Raw genomic sequence first — 18,272 nt, forward strand, 5'->3', positions numbered from 1 at the left:
CATCAGAGAGATGCAATACCATATACATTTGTGGGAGAGTTTCACGGTGAAGCTCAGTCCAAGGTACCTCAAGTACTTTATGACAAGGACTTACTGTGTAGGAAAATCAGCTGATTTAAGAAGCAAAAAGAACAGATTATAGCACCTTGCTCAATTACAATCAGTTTTCAAAATCCCTTTAAATGAAGTATAGCACACAAATAAATGCACAAATCCTAAGTATACAAGTTCAAGGAATAATCAGAAAGTAAATACTCCTGGGAAACCGGTAGAAAGGTTAAGAAATGAAACATTTACCACACTAGAAACCTCTCATCCCCTCCATTACCTCCTTCTCAAAGGTAATCTCTATCCTGTTTTTGAACTTGATGTAAATAGAATTAAACATTATATATTCTTTTGTGTATGGCTTTCTTTGTTCAATGTCACATCTGTGAGATTCTTCCATGTAGCTTTTGTATAGCATTACTGTGTTCACTTGCACAATGATGAAGTATCCACTATACGAATCTCACTATAAAATCTCTTTATTTAGTGCTTGAAAGTATACTTTGTCTAGCATTAATATAACTAGTACCAGCTTTCATTTGGTTGAAGACAATTGCTAACCAGGTCAGAATCTGATATTTATATTCTGCAGGATCAAGGATTTAGCAGATCATTCCATAACCTTGGGCATAGTTTAATCTTAGGACAATTTATTCCAAAAGAACCAGTGAATTTTTCCCATTACCCTGTTTATATTTAGAACATAGGAATAAAAGAAAATAGATATACAAACCTCTGTGAAACATTAGAATCATTAATTTTCTGGTTAATTATACTTTCTTTATAGTAGTGAAAGTGAGAGGTCTACACCCAAACCCAAGTTTATGAATGCAGTAATTCGAACACAATTATTAGAATTTTATCAGTTCAGCATAGATTGTTTTGACAGAAGCACAATGACAAATTTCCACCAGAAGTCAAAATAAGACAACAGAAAAAAATCACTGATGTAGAAACAATCACACACATTGTAAACAGAGTGGATTTGACACTTCTAACTACCCCTAAGCCAGCACGGCAGTTCAATCATCGACAAACGCTGAGCATTGCAGACTGGGCACAGCTTGTTGGACGAGGTCCTCTTACTTGCCTATTTCCACACTGTCCAAGTTCGGCATGTCTTAGAAACGGTCATCGCTGTGAAATAGCTTATTTCTGAGAGAGAATAGTAATTATGTAAGTATATGTGTGTGTCCCTACATGCTCACAATTAGCTGCATGACAGCTTTAAGCCAAGTGTATTCTGACTAGAATTGCCTAGAGGCCTCAAGTTCCATTTCGGGGGCTTCCTAGATCAAAGCAAGAGTCCAAGACTACTTGATGTATGGATTTAGGCTGAAATTTCCACTGTTATTGCATATCTCTAAAAGCTAAGTCACCATATTCATAACTCTGTATATGTTTCTCGACACCTAGCTCAATTTCTTGGTCAGCTGAATGAGTACTTTTTATTAAATAATGTTATGGGCTGAATTGTGTTCCCCCCAAATTCTGATTGATGTCTTAAGCCCCCATATCTCAGATTGTGACTGTACTTGGGGACAGGGCCTTTAGAAAGGTAATTATGGTAAAATGAGGTCAGATGGGTGGGCCCGGGTCCAACAGAACTGGTGTATCAATACCTTATAAGAAGAGATGAGGGCACAGGTACAAACAGTGGGAAGACCATGTGAAGGCACTGGAAGAAAATGGCCATCTATAAGCCCAGGAAAGAGGTCTCAGAAGAAATCAACCCTGCTGACACCTTGACTTTGAACTTCTTGTCTCTAGAACTGTTCAAAAAATAAATTCCTATTGTTTAAACTATCTAGTCTGGAACACTTCGTTACATCAGCCCTAGCAAACTAAGACAAATATGACTACATTTTTTAAAGAGTTAAGTTTTCTTAAATTTACAACTTGAAATTACATTTTTAATTTAAAATGTTCCGAAGTAGGTAGGCGTTTTTCCCCTTCAGCAGAAACACCACCATCACTTCTGCAGTCTTGAAGTTGTTTTGGTAAGGACAAGCACCTCAATTCCATGTACAGACCTTCAAGATTATCATCCTCACAGCTCCTGGCAGGACAAAACTACAACAGCTGGGTGCAATGGACAGTAGTAGACGACGTCAGGAAGACCTGGTTTCTAGTCCAGAATCCCCAATTAACTGGCATGTGGCCTTGGGTAGGCCACTTCCTTCTGTGTCCATTTCTTTAAAAAGTGCAACTGAATTAGGTGATCTCTTAGATCCATTTATGTTAAAAAATTCATGATTTTTAATGATGGTTATAAGCACTCTGCTGTGTAAATAAGCATTTCACAGTCAAGTTTATAGAAACCTCACTTGGCCACAGGGTTATTTTATCTTTTCCTGACAAAAATGTCTCTTATGTTTTTTTTTAAAAAAATCGATCTGGTTACATTTATGGAGATTTTATAGGCGATCCAGCAAAAATCAGTAGTGTTTACATTAATTTTACAATTTGTTAAGAATTGTCTTCCAAAAGATCGAGTTAAAAGATTAAAATAAATTACTGTTTAGACTCCTACGATCCAGTATTTCTTTAAAGAAAGACCCTAGAAATAAAACACTAAACCTAAGGAAAAGCAGTAATATAGGCAGCTGGTAACTGTACTACCCTTTAATTAAAATGGACACAAACTTAGTTTGAGATCACAGCTCGTATCTCAAAATTTATGGATACTAACCCCACAGGGCAGCCAAAAACTGAACCAGACTAGAAGTGTTCCAACCCTTTTTTGGCATTTCACATATATATATATTGTGTGTGTGTGTGTGAGAGAGAGCGCGCGAGCGAGGACTCCAACAAGTGCATCCGTATGCACTCGTACTAAAGGAGGAGCGCCACAGAAAACGTCGCGTTACAGGACAATTACAAAAGCAGTTTGCTCATCAACAAAATGAGAAATGTTCCTTAATTTAAAAAGAAGTGGTTAGTACACTTAGGGTTTTTTCAGCTTTTAAAGTTGTATAAATATGTGCTTGCTACTTACTCTCTATGACAAGTTTAGATGGATGGCTATGAAAAATAAAAGAAAATATGACATCATTAGAATTACAGGTAAGACAAGGGGAAACCCAAAGTACAGACAAGAACACAGAAAAACTTTAAGAGCATACAGATGTCATGACATTTATTAAAAGGCATGCTACAATGCTATACTTGTTAGGAAAAGAGATTAGAGATATCAAGTAATAGTCAGCAAATATACAAACTGAATGAAAATGGAATATACTGCAGTGTACAGAAGCTTGAATTAACCATGCACTACGCATTTAGAAAATATGTTTTTTAATATTTTGTCATCTCTTTGCATTTATAACAATTCACTCCAACAATCACAGAATCCCTCCCCCCCCAATGCCACAAACTGTGTTACAAAGGAAGCTGGTACTGCTGCTTATCAAAATATACAAGACAATTGATGTTTTATATAAAACCACTTTATATGTTAACTTGTTCCCAACCCCCCTTTTTTTTCTTTTTTGGCCTGGTTTAAAAAAATGTTGTTACAAATATTTACAGCATCTTCTGTTAGATGAACATTCTTACAAACTGAAAAAGGGAATCTTATGAACAGACCATGTAAAACACAAGACAATGTCAGAGGCTCCTAGCTGTGCTATTTTTTTCTTAAATACAGTACTGAAAATGCCCATTAAACCTTTGCAATCCTAATCCGTTCTGTTCACATTTTAACTCCCATTTTCTCTAAGTAGTCTATTCACCAATAGGAAATAGAAAGTAAAGGCCGCTTTGCACTGGGTCTTCTTTCAGAAAGGAGCTTGAGAAAAAATGCTTAAAGAAGTTAAAACCAGAAGTCAGTCTTTGGTCAGAGCAATGAGGTGACATTTTGATGCAAGATTTTGCTTGGTCAGTGATCTTTATAATTAGTACTTTCTGGATGCGGGATGAATTTTTAAAATATCTGGGTAACAATGGTAAGAGGGGAAAGGGGAAAAGGCCAGAGTATGACATCAAAAATAGCTATTAAAATATCTGTTATTACAACTACTATATAGATTCAAAAATTGAAAATAAGAGAACAAAAATGTTTACAGTGCTGAATTAAGCTTGGCATAAGCAGCTTTCAATTATGACTATTATCACCAAGGTCACTGGACCAGACAAATATCCCTGTTCTCTGGAACACATGCCTCAGGTTACAAAAACAAAGGTGACCACGAAGACTTGGAGCAGCTCTGCTCTTGGACCTGCACAATGCTATATAATGAATATTATGCAATAAAGGCGAAAGTGTGACTGAGACTTCACTCAGTTACAGTTCTTTACTTGTATGAATAGTCTGTGGGATAACATTCTTTTAAAACTATATAGTACGTATTTCCTGAAAACCAGAATACTGATACTACCTTAGTCTTGAATAGGAAGAACAGGTCAATTAAGACTACTAAAGAAGGCACATAAACTTTGGTCCCGTTTAGTTTGTCTCCCTCTATAAAACCCCCGAAACCAATATTTTATTAGTTTACTATTTTTTTAAAACAATTCACAACTGTTAGAATTTGCTCTGAAAAAAGACTGCAAATAGTCTTGTAGATAACAACACAGCTCTTTTAAAAGACAGCTGAGTTATATTTTCTTTAAAGGAAAAGTTTTGTGCAATCTAAATTGTATTTCTTTTAACACAATAGTAGAATATTTTAAGTCTGGCAGTTTTATTCTTGTTAACAGATCAAGACAAAGGAAAGGCTAAGAAAAATGCTTTTACGCATAGTCATACTGTCTTTTTGGTTTTAAAAATAGCAGTACACATTAGGTTTTCTAAAAGATAGGCTAATAGTTTGGCAAACTTTGGGTTTTTAAGTGACTCACGGCGGGGCGGGGGTGGGGGGGAGCACATACTTCTGCGCTTGTTATCTTTTTTCCAAAAAAAAAAATATTTAGTGGGAACAGAAGAGCAATGACATGATCACATACTCAATGTGTATATCAACTTCGCTGCCTTAAGGACACGGAGCTTTGAAAAGTTTACATGAACATGAACAAACATTCATAAGAGTTACTTCTAACCAGCTGATGCACAACCTATGATTACTATTGTAGACAGAGACAAAGAAGGCATTACTCTGCTCCCGAAAAGAATTAGGCAGACAGAAAGAAGTATGTCTCTAAAAACAGTGAGATCTGCATCTTTCAACAACAACCAAAAAAAAAAAAAAAGAATAAAAAACAATGCCTATACAAATAAATGATCACCATATTTAGTCTTAAAGAATTTAATGAACTACTGGATAAAATTCTGATACTGTTCAGTTATCATTTAAGATACTGGGTCATTTTTCTGTTTGTTTCTCACACAAAACATGTTACTGCTCTGCAAGTTATTTAAATCTAAAAGAGCTTTTTTTTTGGCATAAATTGCTACTGTTAAACATGTACTGCTATTTTTTAAAAGTCCTGAATATATACACTTTGTGTAAAAGTGAAGACACTTCCAAAAATGATAAGACAATACTCCTTAAAATAAAGTAAGCAAGCTTAAAAATAGAATACTATGTCAGCTGAACAGCAAAAACATGGCTTAGAAGATATCTAATAAATGCATGCCAAAAAGAAAAATACAAAGATCTAATTTTTCCACTACCCTATTTTAAAACTTTTTACAGAAAATACGCCAACATAGATACTGTAGACTTTTAGCAGTCAAACAGCAAATAGCCCAGTATAGACAACATTGAGGTGCTACAGCTAATTTTAGACACAAATTGATGGTATCAAACACACTATTTTAAATAAGAATACCTTACTTTTCCAAATCTTAATCGGATTAATTTTCTTTGTCAATAAATTAAAAGGTATGTAATGTGTATATGTATGTACATCAGAAGAGTGCATGTGTATATATACATATATACACACACTTATCTATACACACACATACACAAATCCCTGAAAAGGATTCAAATGTTCTCTCTCAGATTTAAAGGCCCTGCCCCATTTCAAAATTACATTCAACACCATTATGATCTCCCCTCTGCTACACTTTTGCTATGCTTACACACTGAATGTTATGAGAATCATGACTTTAAATTACACAGTAATTCTTAACTCAAAGCACATGAAATAATCCAACTAAAAGCCAATGAAATAATCCAACATGCCGCTGAAAATTTGAATAGTGCCTATATAAAAGGAAAAAAGAAAGCAAACTTTGGGAGATTTCTCCAAGAAATTTTTTCCTTCCCCCTTACTCAGTGTTTCACTGAAAATACATCTCATAAATGAAAAAATAAGAACTTGTTAAGTGATTATATGAATCTATTCAGTCAATGCTATACAGATCCACCCAGAAGGTCTCAAGTTAGTGCCCTTCCTCCTAGTCTATCAACCTACTATTGCTCAGTGTTGCGTGAATTCTGCTTAATTAAACAACCCATAATGTCCTCTGTCGTCTCCAATTTTTTGTAAAATTTCTTTTGCAGAAACCTTCCTGTGTCCAAACTAATGGCTGGAATATAGCAAAAAGACTGAGATATTCATTTTAAAGGTGAGATGAGCCACTCTGAGAATCTGAAAAGTGTAAAAGCGAGGGACAAAAATGTCCCTTTTGACAATTCCTGCTTTTAAAAAATCTGATCAAGCACTGAAGGAATTAACAAAAGCAAAGTTTCTCATTAATAAGAAACAATTTTACATTATACGATCACTGAAGCAACATTAAAATGTACTCTTACATTCAACCAAAAGAAAAGCAGGACAGAGAGTGAGAAGGAACCCACTCCGTCATACTCCACATATGTGGGCACTCATCTGTGAAGGCTACAGTAACAAAGAGAAGCAAGTTCTCATTGGAGTACTGAGAAAAACCAAGTAATCCTGAGACAAAATATGATGGATGATAAAGGTTAGACAAGATCCAGAAACTGAGATTGCATTTCATAGGTCCAAACAGGTGCGCCATACTGGCAATGACCGCTATTGGTCAGAATGTAAAGAGGCCTACAGGTGTGCACTGAGTTATTCTCCAAACTATTTACCCTTCCCCACCCCATCTCTGCACCAAAGCACCATAAATTTGAATAAAAACTATTACTTATTGAAAACCACTTAAAACAGCAATGAAAAAAACTTGAAAACCCTTACCAAAATAGGGAAAGAAAAGACAAACACTCACCAAGCCCACAATATATAGCTTTCAAGATACTTAGATAAAACTCTAACCTATTGTATCATAAGCACATAAGGCACATAATAAGAAATTAAGTAAATACACAGTAATTCTGAATAAGTATTACAGATTATAGTGGTACAAAAAACCCTTGAGATTAATTTATTTCTAAAAGAAGACCTTACCAAAAATAACTTTTAAAAATCTGTCAAACCATATGATAGACCTGAATATTTTCCTTAAGACTGTAAACTTTTTTCTGAAAACAATTATAAAAAAGTAGTTTATAAGTAGAACTATTTTTTAAAATTTTCTGAGATATTATATTACTCAGCAAATGTGTTATTTTTAAATTTAAAACATGATTTTTCTAATAAAATTATTAATTATTCTAACACCTTAATTGATCCTGGCTGGAATTTCCTTGGGGACAGCTGAGACACTTCATTTCTCCAAACAATCTTAAAAAGTTAAGGATATGCAATATTCAAAGGAGTGTCTTACAGTGAAACAAACCACTGAAAGAAAACATGGAAGTTTATAAATCTGCTTCCAAAACAACTAATTTATGTATAACTATCAAAATAGGTAAAATAATTTATAAGTGAACATAATTCTGAGTCATAAAATTAAAAACTTGGTTGTAAGAAATCGAAATCACTTAAATCAAGTAATTTTTAAAAGTTGGTATGCTTAAATTTTTTAAAGTACAAAGGAGTTTAGAAATGTGTAAGGCTGATCTGGACCCAAACTAAAAGAAAGTCTGTCCTCTTGAAATCCGATTTGATATGGGGAATGAGATTACTGAAAAAAGGTTTTTTCCTGAAGATCATTTTCATAGAAACTATGGTATAAGGAAACACATCTTTGATCACCTATTAGCAGGGGGTAAGGGGAGTAATCATCCCTTAATTTTTTAAATATACTTGAATAGCAAACTCGGAAAAAATTATTTGTGTAAAAGAGGCAGAATTGGTCTAGAGATGCTTCAGTCTATGTCTGAACGTTTCACTGAAATTATGGTCCAGTCTTAGGAGAAAAATTCACAGGAAAGTCAGATTGTAGATTTTGAGAAGGAAACTCTGAGGTGGTGATTTTCTCCAAGGTCATGGTTATGAAGCTCAATGAGGGCCTGGATTGCTTCTTCCACAGATCCCAACTGAATAAGGGCCATTTTGCGATCTTTCCTGAAAATGATATAAGAAATATAAAGTGTACAGAATTAATTTTGCCTATAAACCTTCTACCCAACCCTAGGAGACTTCACTGAATTACCTTAAAATTTGCATACCATATTTAAACAAGGTTAATTTACTTCTTAAAAGCAAGGACTTACTGAAAGAATTTAAAAGCCTTCACTGTACATCCAGCTTCAGTGAAAAGGTTCTTCAGATCATCCATTGTAACAGAAGGTCTGTGAAAACAATCAGAGAATCAACCAAATGTCTTAGCCCTAATTCTAAATGAAGCAGAGAGAATAAAGCCATGCAATGAACACATGATTTGGAACTACCCTAAAAAATGTTTGAGGTTGACACATACATGTCCTCAAACAATAGAGTTTTGTCTCAAATCTTTTGCAAAAGATGTAGACAGGTATATAGAGAGCAAGAAAATCTTTCTATACAGAGGTGGGAGAATGTAGGTTAACAGTTGTTAGTATGTGAAAGTTTATTATTGTATTAATATTTATTAATTATTGTATTATTTATTTGCATTACAACTGTAAACCTCCTTTTGCCCACCCTTCTATTTACTCTTTCAAAGGATTAGTACCCATAACACTGGCTTCAGTAATTAACTTTATTACTTCCAAAACTATTTCCTTAGTTTTACTTGTCTACTATAGTCCAGAGTTCTACATTTTAAACTGCTTCCAGGGTAATTATGAGTATGTGTATGTGGTAGTCAGGCTCTAAGATGGTCCCCAATTACTCTGGTTTCCTAGAACTCACACCCTTGAATACACCCTTGCCATACTGAATAGAGATGTCCTTCGTAAGCTTTAACAGTATTGTAGAAATGACACATGTGATTTCTGAGACTGACAGACACTGTAGTCCCCACCTTACATCTTGAATCATTCGTTTTGGTGGAAACCAACTGCTATTTCATGGGGATACATAAGCAGCCATATAAAGAGGTTCTTGTGACAAGCGAGGGCCTTCTGTCAATAACTAGGCACATGAATGAGCCGCTTAGGAAGTGGCCTCAACTAAACATTCAAATGCAACCTTATGAGAGACTCTCAGCCAAAACCACCCAGCTAAGCAACTTCTGGATTCTTGACTCACAGTTACAGTATGGGTTAATGAACATTTACTACTATGTTAAGTTTTGGGGTGATCTGTAGATAGCAGGAGATAACCAAAACATTGGTCTATCACATGAGAGTCAACTAACTAAATGCAGACTCTTCCCTTCACAACTGCCAGCAAGGTCAGTATAGCAGAAAAATGATTAGCTCTGCAAGGAGATAGAGCTGTGTTCACATTCTATTTCTCATTCATTTGTTATGTAGCTTTGAGTAAATCACTTAACCCGAGCCTCTCAGTTTCATTGATAAAGTGAAACTCATGACCTTACCTCAAAGGTCATTATGAACAAACTGAAAGAGACAAAATATAGAATACAGTAGACCCCCTTAGTCACGGTTTTGCTTTCTATAGTTTCAGCTACCTACAGTTTGAAAACATTAAATGGAAAATTCATGAAATAAACAATTCATAAGTTTTAAATTTGGTGCTATTTTGAGTAGTGTGAGGAAATTTCCTGCCATCCTGCCCTACTGCACCTAAGAATCATCCCTTTGTCTAGTGTCTCCACACTGGACGTGCTACACATCTGTTAGTGACTAGACACCTCAGCATTCAGATCACCTACAGTGATGGTATTCCTGTGCTTGTGTTTAAGTCACCCTCATTTCACTTATTAATGGCCCCAAAGTGTAAGAGCAGTGATGCTGGCAATTCAGACATGCCAAATAGAAGCCATAAAGTGCTTTCTTTAAAAAGTGAAAAGGAGAAAGTTCTTAATAAGAGAGATCACATTTACGTAACTTTTATTACAGTATTTTGTTGTAATTATACTGTCTTATATTATCATTAATCTCTTCTGTGCCTAATTTACAAATTAAACTTTATTATAGGTATTATGTGTGTATAGAGTCTTGAAACATATTTTCTGTAAATAAGGGGAAATATGGTAGTGGTTACTAGGGACTAGGGAGTAGAGGGAAATGTGGTTATTGTTTAATGGGTATAAAGGTTCAGTTTGGGACCATGACAAAGATCCAGAGCTGAATAAAGGTGATGGTTACATAATATAAATGTACTTAATGTAAACATACACTGAACTGCACACTTAAAAATGATCAAAATGGTAAATTTCAAGTTGTGTATAATTTTCAAAATTTAAAAATACATTTAATAAGAAGATTAAATGAACCCTGGCTGGTGTGGCTCAGTGGACTGAGTGCTGGCCTTTGAACCAAAGGGTCACTAGTTTGATTCCTGGTTGGGGCACATGCCTGGGTTGCAGGCCCAGTCACTTACTCAGTGCAGAGGGTGGCTGTGCATGAGAGGCAACCACACACTGATGTTTCTATCCTCTCTTTCTCCCTCCTTTATCCTCTATTTAAAATAAATGCATAAAATATATTTTTAAAAAGATTAAATGAGGTAATACACATAAAACACCACCATAGTGCCCAGAATTTGGTAGATGGTTCAGAATATATTAATGTCCTTTCCCACTGCTACCCACAAATGCTGTATGTTGCAACTTGAGACCAGCTCCTGGATAATGTATTATATTTAAGTAGGTAATAATGACAGTAGCCTGCCTCTGTATCTGAATATGTTGCCCCTCTACCTGACTCTATAGTGATGAGCTGCTGAATTTCTAGATCAACATAATCTATATATTTTTCTTAAGTGGCTCCTCCAACTTCCTAGCTGGCATGAGGTTTGAGCTATTGCCCAATTCAGATTTAAGGTTTCCCCAAGCAGCTTAATTGGAGACTAGATGGAAGTCCAAGTAATCAACAGTTTTGAGTAATTATTTTCTATATCTATTCATCTCCTATTCTCATTCTCAATAATGTTCTAAAACTTTACCACTCTCCATTCCCTCCATCTTTAAATTTCCACACATATATAACCATACACCCCAGCTTTTTACCCACCCTTTCCAAAGCTTTCCCCTCTTCATGCAATAGATTAAATTATACAAAATTGCCATCTTTGTTGGTTAAGGATTTCAAGAATTAGAACAGGGGTTGCCAGGTATTTTCTATAAAGGGCCACATAGTAAATACCTTAGGTTTTGATGACCAAACAATTTCTGCTGCAACCCTTCAGCTTTGCTGTTGTAGCTCAAAGCAGCCACAGGTAATATATAAATGAATGAATGTGGTTGTGTTCCATGAAACTTTATTTATGGAACATGAAATTTGAATTTTATATAATTATCTCAAATGACAAAATATTTTCCTTTTGCTTTCCCACCACCATCTGCAAATGTAAAGGGTTTTAGCTGGCTCATGGGCCATACCAAAACAGGTGGTTTTGACCCACAGGCTGCAGTCTTACTGATCCTAGACTTAGGAGATGAATGAAGAACAAGTCTGCTACAACACTGCTTAAGACAGAATGTTCACCACAAAAATCACTTTTAGCTATAATTAATTATAATTAACAGTGATTATAATGAACAATTATATATGGCTTTGAAGCTTACAGATAACAAATAATTCTTTTTCTAACAAATTCTTAAATACATAAATTATTTGATTTTACTATTTGGTTACTTGTCTTCTATACAAAGGGAGAACAAATATATACCAATGTAATATTTCTGCATAAACTTATTCTTATGCCCTTTTATAACCAGTAAGGAACAGGTAACTAGTTGCTAATTTTCTACTTGGAAAGAAAATTTTAAAACACTGCTATCTTTTACTCTTGCCATGTAGGCTGAAAATATAATCTTCTTAAGACATAATGGCAAATGAATCATCTCACAAGAAATTAGCGGACAGGACAACCGCTACATTAAAATAACTTCAGAATTCTTACCTCTCTTAAAACACATGCTATTTATTTTAATAATTATGAATTATTAGTCAACCATTAGTAAGCATCTAAATAAATAACCAATCAGGTACATACGGGATGTTGGAAAGATGCAGAGTGGCTGATGGTGGAAAAATATTCTGGAAGTTTTTAGAGCCAGGCTTTTTGAAGCGATGCAAAGGACTATTACTAAAATCCTTAGTCAGACCTTGGTCTTCTTGTCCCTCTCGAGGAAGCTGAACTGTTTGATGTTTGGACAGTGTAGCACGAAGCACTTTTCCATAAAGTCTCTGACCACTCAGATGGTTCATTGCTGGTGCACAGGAAGAAAACAAGAAAAGTTCGGGTATTAAGATAGAGCCTCTGTAAAATTTGTCTAAATTATAAAAAAATCTTTTTATTTAGTCATTTAAAATTCTATTGTTAGTTTCAGGGTAAAAATGGTTATAAGTTTAAAAACTCTTACATATAGAAGTGTATTAATGATTTAATTTTGTTATAAGGAAAGAAAAGCTGTCAAACTAAAAAAAACTGTCTTCCCAGCACAATGCTAGGAAGTTCCAGAGTACCTGAAATGTAGCAATTGCATAAATCAGTTTAATCTCAAGCAAAGTATGTTTTATAAATATTCTGAGTGCTAATATAATAGCCACTGCAACAATGAACAGTGAAACCACAGAATGACACTTTGTTGTACCATCATTATGACGTTTGCCCAAATTTTTGTCATGCAACAGTTCTAGAAGACTTAATTTAGAAAAACAAGCAATCAAACGGAATAAAATTAAACATGGCAAGTGATGTTTAGTAGTTTAAACTTAACAGAAAAACCCTAGCATCAAAGCTCTAAATAGCAATATGTTCAAGTAGATAAATGAACTTCAGAGAGTAATAAATATTTTAATCTTTATAAAATACAAACATGTTCAAATAATAATAAAGACATTAGTACAAAGAGGTACTCTTCAGTAAAAGTATATCCCTACTAGTGGTAAGTTTATTTTATAGGAAAATTTACATACAAAAGGGAAAGGTCACTGTTATTATTATTAATCATTAGTACCTAGCTGAGCTTGATTTGCATCTGCCATTTGAACCAAAGCATTTTCTTTCTTGTTAAACATAATCTTCACTCGATGTACATCACCATATACTCCTAATTAAAAAGAGAAAAGAAAACAGTTTTTAATACCTGACTGTGTAATATTTAATTAATTTTACTAATACATTAAAAGGTTTCTTTTCTCATAGAGGTGGGGGCAAAAGTGGGTTTAGAGTTGTGAATATATGAGACAGTTTATTCTTATATTATTATTTATTAATTATTATATTGTTTTCAATACAAACAACTGTGAATCTGCTTTTGCCCTGCCCTGTATACATTCCCTGGGCAATTTCACACACACACTCCCAAATCTGTACCTCTTCTGTGTTCCACATCACCTCTCTCCCCTTCCCACTTCAGTGTTCCCAATCTCTGTTGATAAATATTACCGTCATTCAAATACTTCCTCTAGTTAGACACTTGGAATTCTTCTTCGACTTTCTTTCTTTCAACTCTTACCTCCAATAATCACCAGCACCCACTGATACTATGGCCTAAACATCTATCACATCTGGACTGTCACAACAGCCTCTTAACTGATTTCATTACAACTAATCTTTCTGCACTGGTGTTCCCCATAGTGAGTCCTACATCCCAAAGGACAAGGAAAATGATTTGTTTATACAAAACCAACATGAGATATTACATTTAACTACTTTTTAATATGTAGATAAAATTATAGGCAGAAGTTTCTATAATATGAAAGGTATTCTCTCATTTTCTTCCATTTGGCATATTAAAATATATCGCAGTTTATGTGCTACAGGGTATCAATATTACAAAAATAAGACCCTTAAGGAGTGTTGGTTATCTTGTGGGCAATCACCTAAGAATAAGTGAACTTAGAGAACTGAGAGATAATTTTACTTTTGAAATTTAAAACAAAACAAGTATTCTTGTCCTGTTCACAAATATGTTGTTCTTTTTTAAAATAACAAGTGGTTGAAATAGATATTATTTTTGAAAAATAACACAACTTGTCCTTCAAGCTGAGGATGATTTTTTTCAAATGAGAAATTAACTACTTTTAGAAAGAAATGTGCTTTGACTATTAAAAAGACATAAGAAAATGTATCATTAATACATGATTGCATTATTGAAAATTAACAGAAATGTGTCACCAATAAAAACTTTTACTACAAATAAGCATAAAGGATCTTTGTGGAATGATCAAAATGTTCTAAAATTGGACTTTGATAATAATAATAGCTGCACAATTCTGTAAATTTACTAACAATCATGGTGTTGTGTAGTATATTGTCTGGCTACAAATTACATTTCTAAAATGCTGTTTAAAGCCCACTATCTACTCAGAAAACTTAAAACAATATTCCATCACAGTAAAATTCTTCCAAATGGAAGTGAGTTTTAATCTCATTTGTTAAAAATATTCTAAAACAACAGTTCTCAAGATCAACTAATTTAACAAGAAATGAAACTTTTCTAACAACAAAAATTAGTGGATTAGACTGAAAAATTAGTATCATAATTGGGTACAGCAGCAATGAAACACTTCTATTTATAATGCATATGCTTAAGAAGTATCTTTTTCAGTTATGACAACCACTGAGATTAAGTACTAAAATAAAGCAAATTTAAAATCAACCCTTAGAATATTGAATCAAAATACAAAAGATTTCTGAAAATAATAAAGCATATCAAATCATATTTCTTACTAAGTGTTAATAGCTTTTATAATGTTTTCATCATTAATAAAACCTCTAAAATATTAAATATACCTTATTTAATTGCTCATATATTTATAGATATTATACTATGCATAATGAATACAGTACAAGATGGATGAAGTATATAAATAATTAAGCATATATACATTGGGAGTACATGCTAATTTTTTTTAACTGAGAAACACTATTAGAAAGTTTAGAGATTTGTAAAACCTGAATCTCATTATGTCTCTCTTTTCCTTAAAAGTATTCAATGGTTCCCCACTGTTCTTAAATTAAAATTGAGCTCCATAATTTAGCTTACAAAGCTTTTCACGATGCCGCCCCTATCCATGTGTACAGCTTCAACATGTCTCTCCCTTACACTCTCCATTGGACTTGCTTCACTGTCATGTCCAGAAGCGCTCTCTCTCACTGCCAGTATCTGATAAAGGCTATTTGCCCGCCTTTTTCTGCCGGTTAACACTTACTCATTTTTCACAAGTCAGCTTAACTATCATTTCTCTTGATATATCATCTTTGATTCCCTCAGCTAGGTTAGGACTCCCACGTACATGTTCTTTTACAAAACTTTATCATAATTACTTACTAAGTCTTATTAGCTGCTCTATTATCTGTCAAACACACTACTTGGCACACAGAAATAGTCAATAAATATTACTGAATGATGAAATGTGTTCAATCCACATCACAGATATAAAAACAGAAAAAAAAAAAAACCCCACCTAACAAAATACAAACAACTTACCAAATAAGATAAATAATCCATGTGGTGTGATAAGCTGAAAAGGACAATACAAAATGTAAGTGTCTAATTTAACTAAAAATTTAAAATAAGTTTACGTGTAGTAACAATTGACTTTGTTTAAAGCATTTATTTTATATATTTCCTCTATATATACTAGTGTTGAATTTTAATAAAAATCATTGAAATAAATTTAAAATTTTTATTTGAATATAACTTTTCATCAGAAACCACTACACACCTCCTCCTGAAAGACAATTTTATGCTTTGCAACTCACATCAGGATTGAGATTGGTGACAAGTAGAACAGAATTTCCTGGTATACCACTAGCCCCAGGAATGGCCATCCTTCCAGTGACAGCAGAGGAGGCGAGTGTGAGAGGACCGAGAGCTCCAGGAACAGCTGGGACTGACAGACCTTTTTAAAACATCAAGAGGATTTCATATTCTAGTTATCTGGAGATTATAACAATAAATAAATCAATGAAGACAAAAGCAAAAATAGGTAAGAAAATGTGTCAAAGCTACCATAAGGATATCAAAGGCCAGTTTTCTGCCCTACAGAGTCTGTCTGGAAGTCAAGTTCTTTGTTCTTTAATGTTATCATAGTCAGTATTCTATTATCAATACAGTAATTTGCAGGGCAACTAAATTTACTGGTCTTAAAAGTCATTAGAGTTCTCAGAGAATCTAACGACTACAAGCACTCCCTCATTTCTTGAAATAGGTGTATTCCAGTACATTTCTGTAACATAGATAGAATTTTCATACTGACTTCTACCATAAAATAAGATATAAACAAGGTTAGACTGAAAAAAGTCCAGCCGTTGTTAACCTAACAATGGTTTGCTTGACATTGATGTAACCTGGCAGCTAAGGAGAGTGTGGACTGGAATGTGCATGTGTAAATAATAATGACTTCACTGTGCTAGTCAGTGGGGGTGGTGGACACCCTTGAGTGAGCATGTGTACTGTGTGGCCCGTGGCATTCAAAATGACTGAGCAGAACAATGAATCTGCATCAAATTTTGCATTAAGCTTAACATTCCTCCACGGAAACTTTTCAAATGATTCAGAAGGCTATGGGGACAATGCAATGAGTGCAGTGCAAATAAAAAGCATGGCACAAATGCTTCAAAGATGGTCAAGAATCTGTTGAAAGTGATCCATGTTCTGGAAGGCCAGCAATAAGCAGAGCACTTAAAAATGTTGAACATGTACAGGCTGCAATCAACAAAGATTGGTGACCAACAGTGTGAGAACTACAAGCTGATCTGGGGATTCCAAAAATCACTGTCTGAGATTTTGACATAAGATCTTGGAATGAAACATGTGGCAAAAATCATTAAGCAGTTTCTGCTACCAGAGTAGAAGGAACACTGCGCTGCAATTGCTAATGACTTGATTCAAACTGCTACCAATGAACTTGATTTGGCGCCCAGTGACTTCTGGTTTTTCCCAAAACTAAAATCACCTTCAAAAGAAGAGAGATTTCAGACCATCGATGACATTCAGGAAAATACGATGGGGCAGTTGATGGTGATTCCAACAAAGGATTTTGCAGTGTTTTGAACAGTGGAAGAGTCTGGGAGAACTATGTGAGGTCCCCAAGGTGCCTACTTTGAAGGGGAGTGAGGCATCATTGTCCCATGTACAATGTTTCTTGTATCTTCTTCAATAAATATTTCTATTTTTCATAGTACATGGCTGGATACTTGCTGGACAGATCTCATGTGTTTTAAAAATCTTTTAGCAGAAGTCACAAATATAGTCACAAATGCTAGGTGGTCCTGCATGTTCTAAAACTGGATTGTGAAAACGCACAACTCTGTAAATTTACTAACAATCACTGAGTTGTATATCTAAGACAGGCATACAGCCAGAAACGTATGACACTCTGTATGGGAAAGCAGTACGTAACCTTGTAAAGTGTTATATACATATTATTACCATCAACTATAGACTTATAGAATTCAATATTCTTTTGTATCAAGAATTTTCAAGCTCTCTATTTCCCTGGATATTTCAGAACTACTGAAGTTTCCATTATACTGCAATACTGACACTACATACTGTACTTAAAACAACACACCTTCTCTGAAGGTCCCACTACTTGGGTTCTCAACTTAAAAATTATCTAAGGTAGCCCTGACTGATGTGGCTTAGTGAGTTGGGCATTGTCCCACAAACCAAAAGGCTGCCGGTTCGATTCCCTGTCAAGGCACATGCTGGGGTTGGGGGCATGAGAGAGGCAACCGACCAGTTTTTCTCACACATCAATGTTTCTTTCTCTTTCTTCCTCCCTTCCCCTCTCTCTAAAAACAAATAAATAAAATCTTTTTAAAAATTATGTAAGGTAAAACCTCTAGTTTATATAAAATGGACCAATTCCTTAATTCACTGATTCTTAAAGCTCAAAATTCCTTGTAATAGACAGGATCTTGCCACTTTACCACAAACCATGCAGTTAAAT

At 34.4% G+C, this 18,272-nt stretch overlaps 1 protein-coding gene across 2 annotated transcripts in view; it reads right to left on the bottom strand.

The window, feature by feature from the left end:
- Positions 1-3,160: 3,160 nt before the first annotated feature.
- PTBP3 (polypyrimidine tract binding protein 3) overlaps positions 3,161-18,272 on the bottom strand; it is a 100,424-nt gene continuing 85,312 nt past the window's right edge. For both annotated transcript variants that reach the window (XM_045840168.1, XM_045840167.1), the window contains exons 9-14: positions 16,078-16,217; positions 15,803-15,836; positions 13,325-13,417; positions 12,358-12,574; positions 8,523-8,600; positions 3,161-8,373 (exon numbers count right to left, since the gene is read on the bottom strand). In XM_045840168.1, coding sequence (XP_045696124.1) covers positions 8,241-8,373; positions 8,523-8,600; positions 12,358-12,574; positions 13,325-13,417; positions 15,803-15,836; positions 16,078-16,217 — 695 coding nt within the window. In that variant the 3' untranslated portion in view covers positions 3,161-8,240. The remainder of the gene's footprint in view (positions 8,374-8,522; positions 8,601-12,357; positions 12,575-13,324; positions 13,418-15,802; positions 15,837-16,077; positions 16,218-18,272) is intronic.

This window comes from Phyllostomus hastatus, unplaced genomic scaffold, assembly GCF_019186645.2.
Source record: "Phyllostomus hastatus isolate PE091 unplaced genomic scaffold, TTU_PhHast_1.1 phas_contig_34, whole genome shotgun sequence".
Classification (NCBI taxonomy): domain Eukaryota; kingdom Metazoa; phylum Chordata; class Mammalia; order Chiroptera; family Phyllostomidae; genus Phyllostomus; species Phyllostomus hastatus.